This window comes from Lipomyces arxii (assembly GCF_038497795.1).
Source record: "Lipomyces arxii strain Phaff 12-163 unplaced genomic scaffold V1512scaffold_5, whole genome shotgun sequence".
Classification (NCBI taxonomy): Eukaryota; Fungi; Ascomycota; class Lipomycetes; order Lipomycetales; family Lipomycetaceae; genus Lipomyces; species Lipomyces arxii.
Window position 1 is genome coordinate 462,639 of NW_027117704.1, and position 16,272 is coordinate 478,910.

At 44.6% G+C, this 16,272-nt stretch overlaps 4 protein-coding genes across 4 annotated transcripts; 3 read left to right on the forward strand and 1 right to left on the reverse strand.

The window, feature by feature from the left end:
* Positions 1 to 10: 10 nt before the first annotated feature.
* On the forward strand, positions 11 to 2,656 carry V1512DRAFT_223658 (uncharacterized protein). Its single transcript, XM_066913766.1, has 2 exons — positions 11 to 1,771; positions 1,821 to 2,656. The coding sequence occupies exons 1-2, from the start codon at positions 209 to 211 to the stop codon at positions 2,277 to 2,279; spliced, it is 2,022 nt and encodes a 673-aa protein (XP_066772218.1). The 5' UTR covers positions 11 to 208; the 3' UTR covers positions 2,280 to 2,656.
* V1512DRAFT_237084 (uncharacterized protein) lies at positions 2,558 to 9,076 on the reverse strand. The gene is made up of 5 exons (XM_066914139.1): positions 8,873 to 9,076; positions 8,806 to 8,823; positions 7,760 to 8,754; positions 4,748 to 7,713; positions 2,558 to 4,699 (listed from the first exon to the last, which is right to left on the reverse strand). The coding sequence occupies exons 1-5, from the start codon at positions 8,878 to 8,880 to the stop codon at positions 2,798 to 2,800; spliced, it is 5,889 nt and encodes a 1,962-aa protein (XP_066772219.1). The 5' UTR covers positions 8,881 to 9,076; the 3' UTR covers positions 2,558 to 2,797.
* Positions 9,077 to 9,881: 805 nt separating this feature from the next.
* On the forward strand, positions 9,882 to 13,666 carry V1512DRAFT_137796 (uncharacterized protein). Its single transcript, XM_066912988.1, has 5 exons — positions 9,882 to 10,269; positions 10,317 to 10,447; positions 10,506 to 10,611; positions 10,662 to 11,245; positions 11,295 to 13,666. Exons 1-5 carry the CDS (start codon positions 10,050 to 10,052, stop codon positions 13,566 to 13,568), a joined length of 3,315 nt encoding a protein of 1,104 aa, XP_066772220.1. The 5' UTR covers positions 9,882 to 10,049; the 3' UTR covers positions 13,569 to 13,666.
* A 7-nt stretch (positions 13,667 to 13,673) lies between these two features.
* On the forward strand, positions 13,674 to 16,189 carry V1512DRAFT_261325 (uncharacterized protein). Its single transcript, XM_066916053.1, has 4 exons — positions 13,674 to 14,060; positions 14,110 to 14,716; positions 14,764 to 15,439; positions 15,487 to 16,189. Exons 1-4 carry the CDS (start codon positions 13,797 to 13,799, stop codon positions 16,055 to 16,057), a joined length of 2,118 nt encoding a protein of 705 aa, XP_066772221.1. The 5' UTR covers positions 13,674 to 13,796; the 3' UTR covers positions 16,058 to 16,189.
* Positions 16,190 to 16,272: the final 83 nt, after the last annotated feature.

Sequence of the window (16,272 nt, forward strand, 5' to 3'; positions counted from 1 at the left end):
AACTTCGTCATTTAAACTGTTCAATTCATTCTCACTGGTTCAAGGTTCACAAACGAAAGCCTTTCAATTTAAAAAGGTTAATTTAGCTTCAGAGATCGCCTGGTGAAAATACAGATCTACACGGGGGGCCCTGGCATAGTCTGTTTCCCCCGCCAGTTGGCCACTCTAGTTTTGAAGCTATCATAAAACTGACATACCATCACAAAATATGGCTTCAAATCGATCGCCCACAAATAATATGCGTACCTCTTACAGTACATTTCAGTTGTTTATGCAGTCGTTGGGTTCTTCTCTCGCCCAGTCAGAATCCGACCAGAGCTCATCTTCCAGATCACAACAAGCACAAACGTTGCCAAATCCCAATTCCCAATCACCTCCTTCATCAGCATACACAACGCCACAGCAATTATCCGATTCACCAGATGACGACGATGACGATGATGATACTGCTGCTGATATCGATGACGGATCTGTCAAGGACTTTCAATGGAATGATGAGGACGATGACAGCAACAGTAGAGCTATGCGACGTCTACAAGTTCATGCCACCTCTCTTCCAACCGAATTAATTCTAGCCGTATTTAGCTACTTGGATTCGACTGATGATGTCCGATCGGCGTTGCTGGTGTGTAAATTGTGGGCAAGATGCGCGGTAGAGTCACTATGGTACAGACCAAATCTTCACAGTGTCACTATCTTAGTACGATTTTTAATGACACTGAAGAAAAAGTACCCAGTATTGACATTTGAATATGGCAGTTTTGTCAGACGGTTGAATTTGACTGCTGTTGCGGAGCATATTTCAGACCAAATGCTGGCAGTTGTTGCGACTGCATGCTCAGAGCTCGAACGCCTTACGCTGGCATCCTGTCGGAAGTTAACAGACGCAAGCCTGTCTGCAATAGTGTCGAATAATCACAAGCTGATTGCGATAGACGTGTCGCATGTAGAGCTACTGACTGATGTGACTGTCAAGGCAATCGCACGGAACTGTCCCAAACTCCAAGGCTTGAATCTCACAGGATGTCGTTTGGTCACTGACGAGTCAATAATTGAAATAGCAAAGAACTGCAAATATCTGCGTCGCTTGAAATTGCTGGACTGTAGCTTACTGACTGATGAGGCGATTATGTCAGTCACGCTTAACTGTCATAATCTCATGGAGCTAGACTTGCAAGGATGCTCGCTTATTAAAAACGAGTCAGTTACTACTGCATTTAACATGTTGCCATTGTTGCGAGAATTTAAAATCGGCCTGAACCCCAATATTAGTGATGTTGCATTTGATAGTTTTCCAATCGACCGAAGTGTACAGTTTGATGTTCTTCGCATTCTTGACTTGACTGGATGTACTGAAATCACCGACAACAGTGTGCAGCGCATTGTATCTTTTGCTCCAAAATTGCGAAACTTAGTTCTGGCTAAATGCAGCGACATCACTGACGCCAGCCTGTCTTACATTACCAAACTTGGACGTTCATTGCATTATCTACATTTAGGACACTGCTCTCTGATTACTGATGCCGGTGTGGCACAGCTCGTTCGTTTTTGCACTCGGATCAGATACATTGATCTGGCGTGCTGCATGCAACTGACGAACGCTGCAGTTGCGGATTTGGCGACTTTGCCGAAGTTGAGAAGAGTTGGACTTGTGAAATGCCAAAATATCACGGATGTTGCAATTCGCTCTTTAGTCCAAAGAAGAAATATGGGTCTTGAAAATTCTTTAGAGCGCGTTCATTTGTCGTACTGCTCGCACCTCACAATTACTGTATGCATATAAGTGGGTTTTTTGTTTATATCGATAATGACCAATGCAGGCTATTTTCCACTTGCTACTGGGATGCCCTCGACTAACACACTTGAGTTTAACAGGCGTTCCGTCGTTTATGCGTGCAGATTTCACGCAGTATTGCCGTGCACCTCCACCTGAGTTCAATCAGCACCAACAAGCAGTTTTTTGCGTATTTAGCGGCACAGGTGTTGAGCGTCTTCGACAGTACATCACGCATTTAGTCCGCGAACAGCAAAACAACGTTATGCGCGATCAACAGCGAACTCAGCAGTCTACCCTGTTTCCGCAAGTCCAAGGCATCCAGCTCTTGCCTAATTTCGCTCCGCCAATGTTTGAACCGATTGCGGACGGGGACCAAGAAATGATGGAGCCAACAGAGCTGTTTCCGTTCGGTGGATACAACTTGCAGGCCGATGCTGCCAGTGAAAATCACATCGGCACTCCGGCTGAGATTGATGAGATGTATGATGGCACCTCAGAGTAGTTTTAGTTGTGGAATTTCAGTTGCGTTGGTTATTATTTTCGGTTGCGTCTTTTTTCCCCCTTAAAGTTTTAGCATCAGAGTTGCTCAGGATTTCGGTCAGTCCGGTCACGCAGTTAATTCATGTCCCCCCCTTGGTTTGGATGGAGTTATACAGTTCTTAATTACATGGGAATGGTCTTTCAGAGTTTGTCTTTAAGTGCTTTGCCTTTTCTTTTCTGTGGCGGTAACGTGTAAATGCATTGCGAGTTCTTATTTTTCCCCATCATTTAATGCGTGTCATCAAAACGTGTCTTAACGACAATTTTATTCACTATACTGAACTTGTAACATATGGAAATGTCTAATTTGCAATGCAAGATATTTGATACTCGTTTTAATTCATTGGCACACACTACCTATACAAACATTCTAGTCAAACACCAACAACTATACTTTTCCTGTCGCTTTTCAAATTCATAATATTACCCAATCCGTTTATGCATATCCTTATAACAACAATAATGTTACAGCTGCCTCATTCATCTCAACGACTGAATGAACGAGTCCAGGTTGTATTCCTCTTCATACTCTTTCTCGTCCCACAAATCTGCGAGCCCATGAACAGCACTGTGGTCGCCGTTCTTAATGAGCTGGCCTTGCTCATCCACCCCACCGTCGTCTGTGTCGCGGACCTGCTCGACCTTACCAGCACTACCGTCGACGTTGAACAGGTCCAGAATCTGGTCAGTGTCCATGGTCGCCAAACCCGAATTCTGCTGGTTCACGATTGTGTTTGCAATGTTAAGCTTGAACCTCTGTAATCCCATGATTTTCTCTTCAACCGTGTTCCTTGTGATCAAGCGATAGACGTTGACAACCTTTTTCTGACCGATCCGGTGCGCGCGATCCATCGCCTGAAGATCCTTCATCGGATTCCAATCGTGCTCAACAAAAATGACAGTGTCTGCTCCGGTCAAGTTCAGGCCTAGGCCACCGACATGCGTTGTCAGCAGCAGCACGTCAATCGACGGATCGTTGTTGAATATTTGCACCACGTCCTGTCGCTTTCGTGCATCAACACTGCCATCCAAACGCATGTACGTAACACTCGGTAACAGCTTCCGCAACACGTCATTCTCGACAATGTCCAGCATTTCCTTCAGCTGACAAAAAATCAAAACTCGGTGCTGGGAAATTACGCTCGCACCAAGATCTTCTGGAACAGCAGTAGCCGAAGCCTGTGGTAATACTCCTATACCACAATCCAACAACAAAGTATGCAATGCTCCAAGCTTCGGCGCATAAGAAATGTCGTGCAAAGATTTTTTCTCGGCTGCAATTTGCTTCACAACCTTCTCATACTGAGGATGCTTTTGGTTCAACACCAGTGCAGGATGATCACACAGCTTCCTCATGTACTGTAATGCCTGAAAAATATGTTGCTTGCTCTCCTTACCAGTTGACACAGCGTCGGACTCAACAGCATTCTTTTGCTTCTTTGCAAAATCCTCATAAAGCTGCTTCTGGAGATCGCTTAGGTCACAATAGTAATCCTGTATAATCTTTGGCGGCAGATCAGACAACACTTCCTCCTTCAATCTTCGAAGCAAGAACGGCAACACCTGTTTATGCAAAGCCTCCAGTGCCAGCGCTCCGGCTTCCTGCTCTTTTGAAGAACTCTTACTGTTTCGGCTTTGAGAAATCGGCTTCGCAAATCGGTCATTAAAAATCTTCTCAGTGCCAAGGAAACCAGGCATCAGGAAATCAAACAGAGACCACAGCTCTAGGACATTATTCTGGATTGGTGTACCTGACAGAATCAAACGATGATCGGCGCTGACCCGTTTCACTGCTTTTGTCATTTTCGACGAAGCATTCTTGATAATATGTCCTTCGTCAAGCACACAGTAGTTGAAGCTTTGTAGAGACACAATTTCAATGTCATTTCGACAAATGTCATACGGCATCACAACAATATCAGCATCAGCAAAGTGGCTAGCAACCTTCGACCGCTGTTGTGGATTGCCAACATAGGCAACAACTTTCAAGAATGGAGCATAGTTGCGCATTTCATGCTCCCAATGTCCAGTAAGCGTTGGTGGGCACACAATCAGAGACGGTAACGGCCTACTTTCAATACTATGAGTCCGCGCATGCTCCTGAGCTCGCAAGTGGTGATCACTTGCAACAATGCAAATAGTCTGTAGCGTTTTACCAAGACCCATGTCATCGCACAGAATGCCATGTAAATGGTATTTGTTAAGAAAAGCCAGCCAGTTAACACCTTCCTGTTGATATTTTCGCAAATCAGCTTTGATCGCAACAGGCAATTCGAACGCCTCAACCTTTGTGGGATCCAGCATTTGCTGGATAAATTTCCGCTCACGCGTTCGACCTTCCAGCAGAGCCGAGGGAAGTCCTTCAGGATCACGTATACCAGCCTACCCATTCGTGTTAGTGACTTGACAAAATATCCCATCTTACTTTACCTCTAGTGGCACTAACTTGATCAATTGAGCAAATGTAGTTGTAGCCAACAATCTTATATCATTGTCCGCGTCACTCATTCTACCCAAAATTGGCACAATCAGAAAAACAACATAAGGTAAAATATCCGCCTCCATCACGTGTACAAGATGGTAAACACATTCCACCGCACCTTGTCTGGCTCGAACATCAAGCGCATTGTTAAACATGGGCAGGACATTTTCGACCAAAAATGTCATTCCCTTAACTTTCATTACACTGCAAATAGTAGCCATGCACTTTGCAGCAGCATACCGCAATACTGAGAACAGCGACGACAAAGCGGTGCAGACAAGTGGAAAATACTCAACAAACATTTCACACATATCCCTATGAAATTTCGGCAGTAAAGCGCGAATGACAGATAAACAGTCAACAATTTCTTGACCAAGCGTAGACTCAGCGGTAGTTATTGTGCTAGGCAACGGCTCAGTAAGAACCATTAACGGCTTGGTCATGCACTCGGTTAGTTTAGGAACCTTGGTAGCCAACTGTGCCCCAAACATGTCACATAAAACTTCGAGTGCAACTTTTGCGCCACGTCGTTTTATATGAGCTTTCTTTACCTCACGTTGATATGCAATTGCATCCTTATGGTCTCTTCTGTCTTCCTCCTTGTGTAAAGACAAAATACCAGTTTCGATTTTTTGATGATAATGAAATTCAGGTACTTCAGATGTATCAACGCACAAAAAGGCACAGAGATTCTTGATGATCTTATCAGACGCACCGGTTTTTTTGAAATTGGAACACAGGCGTACCAAAGAAGCAACTGCCGTAGCTGATCGTTTTTGCAAATCAAAATTTTCTTCTTCTTTCACAGAATCCATCAGACTGCGAATCACAGGATTGAGCTTTTCTGGCAATCGTGATATCAGAGAGATATAAGCACTTGCAACTGCAGCAAATATTCGAATGTTACAGAGCTCGATCATTTCCTTGGCATCGGCTATTGCAAGCTTCAAAGATTCTTGCGCGTGCTTGAGCGGTTCGGCGAGCGCAAATCGGTACGAAGCTGGTATGCTCTTGCAAAGCTTCTCGCACTCAGATTTCAAAATGCGCTCGCCATCTGCAAGACCGAATGCGTCTGGTCCAGCATCGACCTCTCCCTGAACGATAATGGCTAATTGAGGTAATTTTCGAGGCGGCACATGACCAACATCGCCAAAGACGTTAATCAAAGCCTGTGATTGTGTTCGCACAACCTTGATGAAAGGAGCAACATCTTGGAAAATGGTTTCATGCACGGAAGACGCAAGAATGCCTGACAGAATCGGTGCAAACATAGTTTTCAACTCAGATGGCCCTTTGACGTGAGCTCCGTATTCATCTAAAATCATAGCGGCCATGAGTCTCGAAGTGGAAAATGCCGGCGACGGGAAGTGACCGACTGAACCTAAGTAAGATGAAAGAACATTCGCAAACGTCATAATACTATCCGTAGGCCATAGACTCATAGCATAGCCCATCGCTTGAACACCAGCAATTTTCATCTTCATCATGACGTCGTAACCAACAAGATCAACGTCGCCAAGGAACACTGGCCCGTCAATGTTATGGCTCGACACCGCCGGCTCTGCACGCTTCTCAGAACGACGCCTCCGCTTCGCCGGCGGCTGCGCGTCACCATTGGAATTACCTTTATTCGTGTTAGCTGCTGCAATAGAGGCCGGATTCAGCGCCGCAAAGGTTGTACCCGACGGCCTCAAAAATAGCGAGATGTTCAACGGATAATAGTTGCGATTGATACCGATGGGAGTCATAAGTAGTGTGAGCAGCGGCATGACATGCGAGCTAAAGGCTTCTGCAAATTTTGTCTCTCCATGAGTTGTGAGTCTGTCAGCCAAGGCTTTGAAAACTTCTAATGACAGACCAAGCACACTCTCATTCTGTTCAACCAGTAGATTCTGATACAAAAGTCTGAGGGCCTTGCCGTCAACCCAATCAGTGGAACCTTCACCCTCGATGTTAAGAAATGTTAGCAGCGCTCTAAGAACTGCGCGCCTAACATTGACGATGGAATGCCGCAAAAATGGATAAAGTCTTGGCACGAGCATAGAGAATGACATTAAGGGGTCAGTCTCGGCTTTGACCTTCATTTGCGATAACACTTGTGGGAAAGAGCAAAGAGTGGCAAGCAGGTCCATGACACTGCCTGTACTTGCACTCAAATCGTCCTTCAGATTGGCAAGACACTCCCAAACAACCTCAGTCAGCTTATCAACTGAGTTTGGTCTTAAACTGACAAGTTCTGCAGCAATAGGGACAAGAGTTGCTGCACTGACAGCGCGAACGTCATCGTCTTGCTCGTCTAAACCATCCATAACACACTCCACTACTCCATCTAAGAGCATATTTTGACTGTTACCATCAAAAAGCAAATCCTTTCGAACAGCAACAAGGTACCGCAGTCCAAGCATACCTCCATGACAGGCTTCCCAGACTGGAAATGGCAAATCAAGATCAGACTGACGAACAAGATCATAAAGTACCTTGTAAGTACTTAGCACTAAATCTGTGGGAAGATGTAGAAGTAGGGCGGCTAATGTTTGTGCAGCGGATTCCCTGATCGGTGCAACAACCTGGTCAGAAACATAATCTCCAAATCTGTCTAGCGCGAAAATGCAACATATTCGGCAAGCAAGGTCTTCAAGCCAGATTTTGTTTAAATGATTATTTTCTTTCAACGATTTTCCAAGAAGACGACCAGCACCAGCACCATGTACACGGATAATTTCTCGTAATCCACTTGCAGCACCATGCCGAACTTCCCAGGACTCGTCGAACAAGTCAACCATTAAAATTTCACTGATGCCTTCAAAAGGCCAAACTTGGCCGGCCGTCTTTGGAACAGCGTTGACGGATACACGGCTTTCAATGACAACACGATCACGATCAGCTTGTGGGGTTATAGAAAAATAATCTTGGCCTGAATTAATTAACAAAAATACCAAATTTTCAACAATATTTCGTACCTTGTTGTACCATAGGCGTGCCAGTCTCTACAGCAGATAACTTCCTAGAAGTAGAACTAGACGACAAATCAACAGATCGCACTCTGTTACTCTGATTTTTTGCGTCAGCACGAGCTTTCCGTTTTGCCATGGCACGAACTCTGGAACTTAATCCATCATCCGAAGGAGTACCAGGCGTAGTGGTTGGGACTGATTTTGTTGATTGACTTTTTTTCAGCTGGCTGGGTTGCTCTAGAGGTGTCTTCAAACCGGGTGTTTGTGGAGTGAAATCTTGAGCGGTAACGATGTCTTCCATATATTCGCCGCCAAGTCCAAGCCTAGCTGTCACATTTCTCTTTTGAAGTGCCAACCGCTCAGATGGATCTAGATCAGCCAAAGAGAAATCATATTCACGACCTCCACTTCCTAGAAGTTTCTTTCCGTTTTTCATTACAGCTGCTATGTTCAGACTATTAAACGTAAGAAGATCTTCTTCTTCAGCTGCAGGCGACTTGGGAGAGACCGATTTTACAGAGCCTTCGCGTTTGGCTTCTGTCTTAATTTTGTCAACAACGGCATCATTAAACTGCCTGTATTCATCTTTGGCTTCTTCTTCATGTTTGACAAATTCTGACGGAAGAGGTAAAGGAGGGAAAAAAGATGGAGTTCTAATGGGAGGTGGTCTCGTTTTTATATCATCCGTCTCCAGTTCTGGCTTTAGCTCTGGCTTAATTTCTTGCTTAATTTCTGGCTCAATTTCCGCCTGTCCAGATTCCTCGACTTTGAAAGCATCTGATTCAAAGTCGTCTTTGTTAGGATCCCATTTCGCTGTATTATCGGCAATGCCACCCAGTGCACGTGCTGCAGCAACTCTGGTATCCCATTTTGGAGATCTGAGATAAGGAAACACGCGAGTAAGAAGACTAAACAACTCTTCCGGATGGGCTTTTTGAACGTCAGCAATCTGATCAGCAGCAGTGTTGCGCACTAGCTGAGTAGATCCGGTATCCAACAAACTGTGAATGTTAAATTAAGGCAGGTAAAAAAATTAGTTCGTATTAGCTTACGACACCAACCGATCAAGTCTGCGAGCACTGTTAGTTTGGTATCACAAAATAATGCAGAAATGTTTACCTCGACATTTTTCCAATTTAAAAGGACCGCGGTCCTCTGTGAGACGCGACGCGCATACACTAAATGCGGGCCGATTTGGGTCAAGACTGAGACGTGATTATGACATACACGTGTAAGAATGCGAAACTACGCGTAACCACGTGACCTATGGTAGTACAATGTTAAGGTTTGAAATAGCACAAAAACTAGACAGTTATGCCTTGTTGCGGGTTGCGGAGCGTGCGGGCTGCGTCGGATGCTTATATACTTTTTGGCTCGAAACGGGACACCTTGGACCTGTGCGGCTCATGCACAACCAATTTGTAATTTTTTCATCCGGTCCCGAATCAGTTTGACCTGAAGTTTATTTATTGTGCTTCGTGCAGAAGATTTCCTTGATGCATTTATATGCGGTGATGATATTACGCAAAGGTCCAAACTTGCATGAAGTTCAGTTGGATCGGCCACTTCAAATTTCATTAAGGTTTAGCTTTGTACCTCAATGCGGACTAGTTCAGAAATTTTATACTCACCACGCGAAGAAGGTTTATAGCGTGGTGTACAAATAGATGTGGCGGTGCTCAGATGGGAGCATATATAAGTACTGCCACCCCTGCATGATGTCTCTTTATGGTGCATTTATGCACTTTATACTGTGATGGACGACGTCTGTCGTGGTGGTAGACAATGACTGCAAATCTTCGTTTTCTTGCTTATTTTGAGTAGAACTTTGCAGACAATTAGCTGTAATTATACTGCAGTTAGTCAGTTGAATATAAACAATGATAGTGGTTATGACGTAGTCTGGATTCATTGACAGAGCAGCTACAAACGAAAGACCGTCGATACGACCGTAATACATACCTTCAGCTTATACAGCACCACTTTCAACTCGCACTACAAAAAATAGACACAAATAGCATGCTATAACACACAAAACAGATTGACTTTATTAATTCTATGAAACTCCAGCGCTACAATGCTGCCATTGCAAAGTTTCAATTACTAGACGTTTAAACCCAAATATATATAAACATTAGAAGTTTACACAGTCCTGCGGCCCCCGCTGCTCATCAATAGTTCGAGAACTTTGCAATACTGAGGTTACTTCTGAACAAGCAGGCTCCTCAGCGCGTCCTGCTTTATTTCATAAGCGTTAGCGCAGACTGACGGCAGACTGTTGCATACACTGTCTAGCATGGCATCTCATTCTGGACCTGTTTATTTACCTGCATCAGAGGTTCAGGAAGTTCAGGTTGTTTATCCCCAATATGGAGCACAGCCATATCAGCAAAATATGTATCAACAGCAAGTCCCACTCGCTAATGCAGTCGTAGTTCCTCCAGGTACTTATCCTCCAGGAACTCAATTGGTTGTCGGATCACACAATATCAGAATTGAGCGGTACCTGTCCGAAGGTATGTTGCGAAGCTGGACATGCTAGTCGATGTTAATCTTAATGTAGGTGGATTTGCACATGTTTACGTCGTCAGACTTGAAGTTGTGGTTGATAGGACAGATATTGCGGTTCTAAAACGTGTTGCAGTTCCTGATAAAGAGAATCTGAATACATTACGCACAGAAGTGGACACAATGGTAGTAGTCAACTGAATCTCAATAGATGGATCAACAAACTGACTCCAATGAATTATAGCGCAAATTAAAAGGACATAGAAATGTTGTTAGTTACATCGATTCTCATGCCTCTCATCTTAAATCTGGTGGATATGAAGTTTTCTTGTTAATGGAATATTGCTCAGGTGAGCGTTATGATCTGGAAACAGTTTGCTCTATACTTACACGTGCTAAGGCGGTGGTCTGATTGATTTTATGAATACGCGCTTGCAAAATCGTCTTACAGAGTCGGAAATTTTGAACATCATTGGAGATGTAGCCGAAGGTGTTGCTTGCATGCACTATTTGAATCCACCTCTACTGCATCGCGACTTGAAGGTTGAAAATGTGCTTATATCAAGCCGTGGGCTTTATAAAGTTGCTGATTTTGGATCTTCATCGCGTGTGATCCCTCCAGGTATGAATGGCCAAGAATGTCGAGCAATTGAGGATGATATTCAGAGACACACAACCATTCAGTATCGGGCACCGGAGATGGTCGATGTCTATCGACGGTTACCAATTGATGAAAAATCAGACATTTGGGCATTGGGGGTGCTACTTTACAAGCTTTGTTACTATACGACTCCGTTCGAGGAGCAGGGACAATTAGCTATTCTAAACGCGACTTTTTCGTTCCCACCTCATCCACCATATTCCGATAGAATTAAAAGACTCATTTCTGTGATGCTCAGGGAAAAGCCGCAAGATCGACCAAATATTTATTTAGTCGTAAAGGAGATATGTCACATGAGAGGAATGGAAGTGCCAATCAGAGATGTATGCGTAACGAGCTTAACTTTTGAAAATTCACTGACTGCAGTTATAGAATTACAGCGAAAGTGCAAACATCGAACCGAAGCAGGCACCGCCGCGGAATATGGATCCCCTAAAACGTCCACAAACTTCAACCATAACAAGTGGTGTACGATACGAAAAGCCAAGCGCTACCAGAGTACAGACTATTCCAGATATCAAGCCGATGCGCCGTGGCAGATTACCACCGCCTGCACAAAAGCTGCAGACACAACCAGAAACTGGAGTAGAGGATATGCCACCAGAGAAGCCTAAGAGGCCACAGCCCGTGCACACTCCTTCTGATGGAAATCAGCGGTCTTCGTACTTACCACCTCCTTCACCTTCGACTTCGCCTTTAAATCAGACTGAAATCGATGCTGCTGCTGAGAAAGTCTCAAGCAGATTTCCTTCAATTGAGTCGTTAAATAAGTCATCGTTCCCCACACGGCAGTCATCGCTATACAGTCACGAGAGTCTAGAGCGATCACGGACTTCGGCAGAGAATCCGCCGCTGCACACTCGTCCAAGCTTCGACAGTGAAAAATCACTTTCATCAATTTATCAGCCTCAACCACAAAGACCGGCTCTGGTGTCACAATCAAGTGGTCGTCGTATGTCTGCAAGCAGTCAGCATTCTCGATCGCGGTCAGCGTATCCTTCCAGTCAAAACGAGGATTCCAAACGAGTGTCTCGGCCTAGTTCAAGGAATGAATATGTATCTGGGCTAAGTCTGTCGCGTGGGGTAACGCCGTCTGCATCTCGTGCACCATCTACTGCGCGTGCTCCTTCTGGAGAGCTTAATTCTCGATCAAATATATCGCTGTTTCGTCGGACGTCATCTACGTCGTCCGCATCTGGGAAAAGCGGTAGACCAATGAGCATGTTCGTTGATTCAAGTGTCGATTTTCTTCGTAATCTTGGTAACCGCAGTGCTACCGCGAGTCCCTCTGGCTCTGTACATCTGGCGCACGATGGAGGTGCGCTTCGACCTAGCTTGTCTGGAATGTCTAGGGCGTCAGATCACATTGAGTCTAATGTAGAATTTTTGAAGTCGCTAGACACTGGTGGTTCTAATGTCGATTTTGCCAGTACCAACAAGCAGGTCTCATCAGAGCATAGAAGTGTTAGTGCGTCATCGGATGCAGAGTCTTCTAGACATGCTAAGCGACTGAGCGTGTCTGGCCGGTTGTCTGGAAAATTTAGTGACGCGTTCAAGAAATTTGAACAGGCCGATCGCCGATCACCGAGTCCAGACAAGAACGAGACTAAGGGTCATATGCGGCGCACATCAACGATTAGCATATTTGGCAGGAGTACGAGCTGGAATGTAAGCCGTCCTACGGAGCATACAACTGCCGCAGCTAGTACTGCGCCTACAAGTATCAGCATTCCTTCGGCAGACAAGTCAGAGAACGCTTCATCTGTGATTAATGAGACCATTCGTGGACGCCAATCGTCGTCGTCCGAGAAACCGGTAGACGTCGTGGTTGAGGAAAGACCCATAGTTGATCAGCACAAAGTTGCACGCATGCCTGTTGGAGAATTTAAAGTACCAACGAAGACAAAAAATCCAACAGAACTGAAGGAGTCTGCATTACCGGCAACCGTATCTGTCGATCTTGATGCATATTCCAAAACCGTAAAAAACAAAGGATCATCTGCGCGGCCCCAACGGCCTCGCGCTTCTAGTATACAAAATCGTGCTCATAGGTTGTTTGAGAGCCAGCAATCGCCTGTACTGCCTACTGCATCTGGATATGGACAATATACTGACAGTTGTGCGAAAGCAAGCGACTCACGAATCAAACGTGCAGATACTATTGGAGCTGTTGAAGATACGCATATACCTGCAACTTACGCGAAAATCACAGCATCGGACGGTGTTGAAGACGATGGTCAGAATTTGGATTCTGATATCATTGCGTCACAAGAGTCTATGGCGGATCAGTTTAATGAAGAACGCTTTTTGGCTCAGGCTAAATTGAAAAATCACAGCAGTCATGCAAAAATCCACACGCCACATCAGTCATTGTCCCATATCGAACTGAAATCGCCCGGAAGTGCGACTAGTGATCGAAAACCTCAACCTCCACCAAAGCCGATCAAGCTGAAGGTTGCAACTCCATCACCAAAGCGAATGCCAACATCTTTTAATTCTCCAGTAGTATCGCACGAATCGCAGGACTTGGACTGGCAGGAAGAGTTTAACAGGAGATACCCGAATATAACTGGGGTGAGTCAGGCTTATAAGGTGGAAAAAAACCTAGTGGATCTGGACTTTGACAGTGATGATGATCGGAGTTAAAATATAAAATAGAGAGTTTTTATTATGTGGTTCAAATCTGGGAAGTCGATAATTTGTTATATGCATAGATGATAAAGGCTGTAAATTATTATGTTGTAGGCCGAGCTACAATGAGCCGCACGTTATGCGGCGAGACTTTGGTCTCATCATTTGGTCAGTAATGGAATCGTGCTCATCAGTGGCTTCGAATCAAGTTCTGGTCACATATGAGCATTGAGACGACTGGAAATGGACAATTCTTATGGAGCTAATGTTGGCAGAGTTTGTGTGAATGTGCATGAAGATTTCGGCGAGAATGACTATGTGCACGATCAAGACGAGCGACAGCCTGGAACACAAGTACTTCGGTCCTCGTCCCCGGCCGTACTTAACGCTACAGTTGTTCGACCCAGACTAAGTAGCTACGAGCCAGATTTTCGAACAGATTGGTTGTCTGGGCAAGATAACCGTGGACATTTTATTTCGCCTGAGACTTTGGCGGCAATTGCAGAAGTTAGTATTTTTGCTTTCCGCGAAGATCAAATGTTAATTGTTCTCTTAGTATTTGAACACATCTTGTACTGCTACTTGTGCTGATAAAGCTGATCATAATACTCAAAAGTCTTCGGACTCCAACAAGGAGAATTGGGATCCGGATTCCGTCGTCGCCGAGCCGTATTTGACAATTCCATCGCAAACGGCCGGCCATGTTGCTAAAGTTCCATCTATAGAGGAAGCACTAGTGCCGCCTGCATTCGATATGACTTTATCTGTATCTGAAATTTTGTTTGATGATCCTCCTTCATTCCGTGTGCTGTTGAACACGTCCACCGTGCGACAAGGCCAGTACTCTCACAACAGTCATGGTGGCTATAGCGACGCGGGGACGTCCTGGTTTGCAACGCAGAACATGCCGATACAAGTTAGCGGCCCTGCTTCGTTGAGATACTCTGCTGTCACTGGGAAGCTAGATACTTTTCTAGCTGCCGAATTTGTCAAACGACCCCTGCTGAAAAATCGGAAGTTGAGTTTGGCTTTACACCTGCAGAATAAAGGATATACCGGTGGCGATATACTACGTGGAGACATTTGTTTAAAAGTGAAAAGGCTCTGTGAGGGTGAGTTTGTGGAAGCTCAGAAAATTGAACTTACGACCGTTTGTGTTGAAGGTAATTGTCACACCGTTTGGAGCAAAACGTTATCTAATTACTTACAGCTGTCGGTTCACATAATCATATTGTTGAGTCTCTAAAACTTTATATACGTGAAGATGTAAAGTTTACTAATGCAGGAATGAATATTTTGAGATTCGAGACCAAACTGCCAGAGTACTTTGGTCCGGGATATTTTCACAGCTCGCGTGCTTCAATCAGATATATTATTTTTGTATCCGCAAACGTCAGCCTCAAGGGTCGAAACTATATGCTACGCGCGGGTGAAGACATTAAATATTTTCAAAAGGCTGCTGATTTACTGGGTGACAGCCCATTATCCGTAATACCAGACGTGCGAGCTAACGGCACGATTTGGTTCGGCGGCGCGGGAAAAATTTTTTTAACTGTCCAAGCTGCTCAGGACAAGTTTGAGGCTGGGCAATACTGCTATTTACGAGTCACGATTGGAAACACGTCGACAAAAGCAGTCACGAAGATGAAGTTGAAGCTGGTCCAACACGTCGAATATCTTGAACTTGTACGACGGAAAGGTGTCGACCGATGTGTGATGGCAAAAGCGGTGTCAATGGCTAGTAGGGAAGGATGGCCTATTGTTGAAAGTCGGAAAAGTGCCAGTTATACCTGTGCGGTCAAGTTACCTAAATATTCCACCTCAATTATTAGTACTGGATTTCGAGTTAGCTATGCCGTGGATGTCTCTGTTGGTGGATACTTAGGGTAATTTTATTGTTGGTATTTGGGGTTTGCTCCAACTAACAGATCAGCCAATATATAACAGCCAGCTACCCAATCAAGATCCTTTACCGATCAGACGCAGCCGAGTCACTGGTCACTGGGCCAATTGATTCTATTATCCTAGGTCAAGAACGAAATGTTATAGATTCTACAGTTTTGTTTCACAATCATGTCAACGAATTTGGATCTGGGTCTCAAACAGTGGAATCAAAGCGCGCGAGTATCAAGAAGGGAACAAAAGTAAGTCGACCAAGTTTTGTCGCATTTAAGTACGGCCGTGAGACGAAGTTCAATGCCCCAGTGCATCCAATGCGCTTGCAACGGGATTTGCATTTTGGTCACAGAGGAGACGGGTTTACGACAATGCAGTCAATGCGGCCGGGCCAGCTTGACCGACCTATCGTGGATAGTTTTTTGTTATACCAGCGCTTGCGGAAAGAGGCTGACGCTCAAAACCAAGGTTCTGACGAGTCTGAGAATTTGATTGATTTACAAGAAGCGCTGGATTCTGATGTATCTGTCTGTGTTCCAAGCAAGGCTACGGTTGCTAACGATATCCAGAACAGTAGTATTGATAAACCTGACTCGTGTTTCGTCTGAATTCTGTTACTAATTTTGTTCTTGCTTTCCGTCTGTTTATACGCTTTATCTATTTACATTCTGTCGCTGCGTTTTTTAGACTCTGCAACGTGCTTTAAAGTCGTGAATGCAAGCGAGTAGTTTAAATCATTAGTTGACAATCGTAGTGAATTTTTGGAGAAGACATCGGATTAGGGTTTCAAACAGACTCAAGATTCATATACTCATTTTCGATG

Bases quoted from the DNA above. Each gene is read 5' to 3' on its own strand.
- V1512DRAFT_223658 (XM_066913766.1), top strand. From the start codon at position 209: ATGGCTTCAAATCGATCGCCCACAAATAATATGCGTACCTCTTACAGT. The intron at 1,772-1,820 runs GTATGCATATAA...TGACCAATGCAG, and splicing joins GCTCGCACCTCACAATTACT to GCTATTTTCCACTTGCTACT.
- V1512DRAFT_237084 (XM_066914139.1), bottom strand. The intron at 7,714-7,759 runs GTACGAAATATT...TAATTAATTCAG, and splicing joins CACGCCTATGGTACAACAAG to GCCAAGATTATTTTTCTATA. The intron at 4,700-4,747 runs GTAAAGTAAGAT...ACGAATGGGTAG, and splicing joins TCAAGTTAGTGCCACTAGAG to GCTGGTATACGTGATCCTGA.
- V1512DRAFT_137796 (XM_066912988.1), top strand. From the start codon at position 10,050: ATGGCATCTCATTCTGGACCTGTTTATTTACCTGCATCAGAGGTTCAG. The intron at 10,270-10,316 runs GTATGTTGCGAA...ATCTTAATGTAG, and splicing joins TGAGCGGTACCTGTCCGAAG to GTGGATTTGCACATGTTTAC. The intron at 10,448-10,505 runs GTAGTAGTCAAC...AATGAATTATAG, and splicing joins GCACAGAAGTGGACACAATG to CGCAAATTAAAAGGACATAG.
- V1512DRAFT_261325 (XM_066916053.1), top strand. From the start codon at position 13,797: ATGGACAATTCTTATGGAGCTAATGTTGGCAGAGTTTGTGTGAATGTG. The intron at 14,717-14,763 runs GTAATTGTCACA...AATTACTTACAG, and splicing joins TACGACCGTTTGTGTTGAAG to CTGTCGGTTCACATAATCAT. The intron at 15,440-15,486 runs GTAATTTTATTG...CTAACAGATCAG, and splicing joins TCTGTTGGTGGATACTTAGG to CCAATATATAACAGCCAGCT.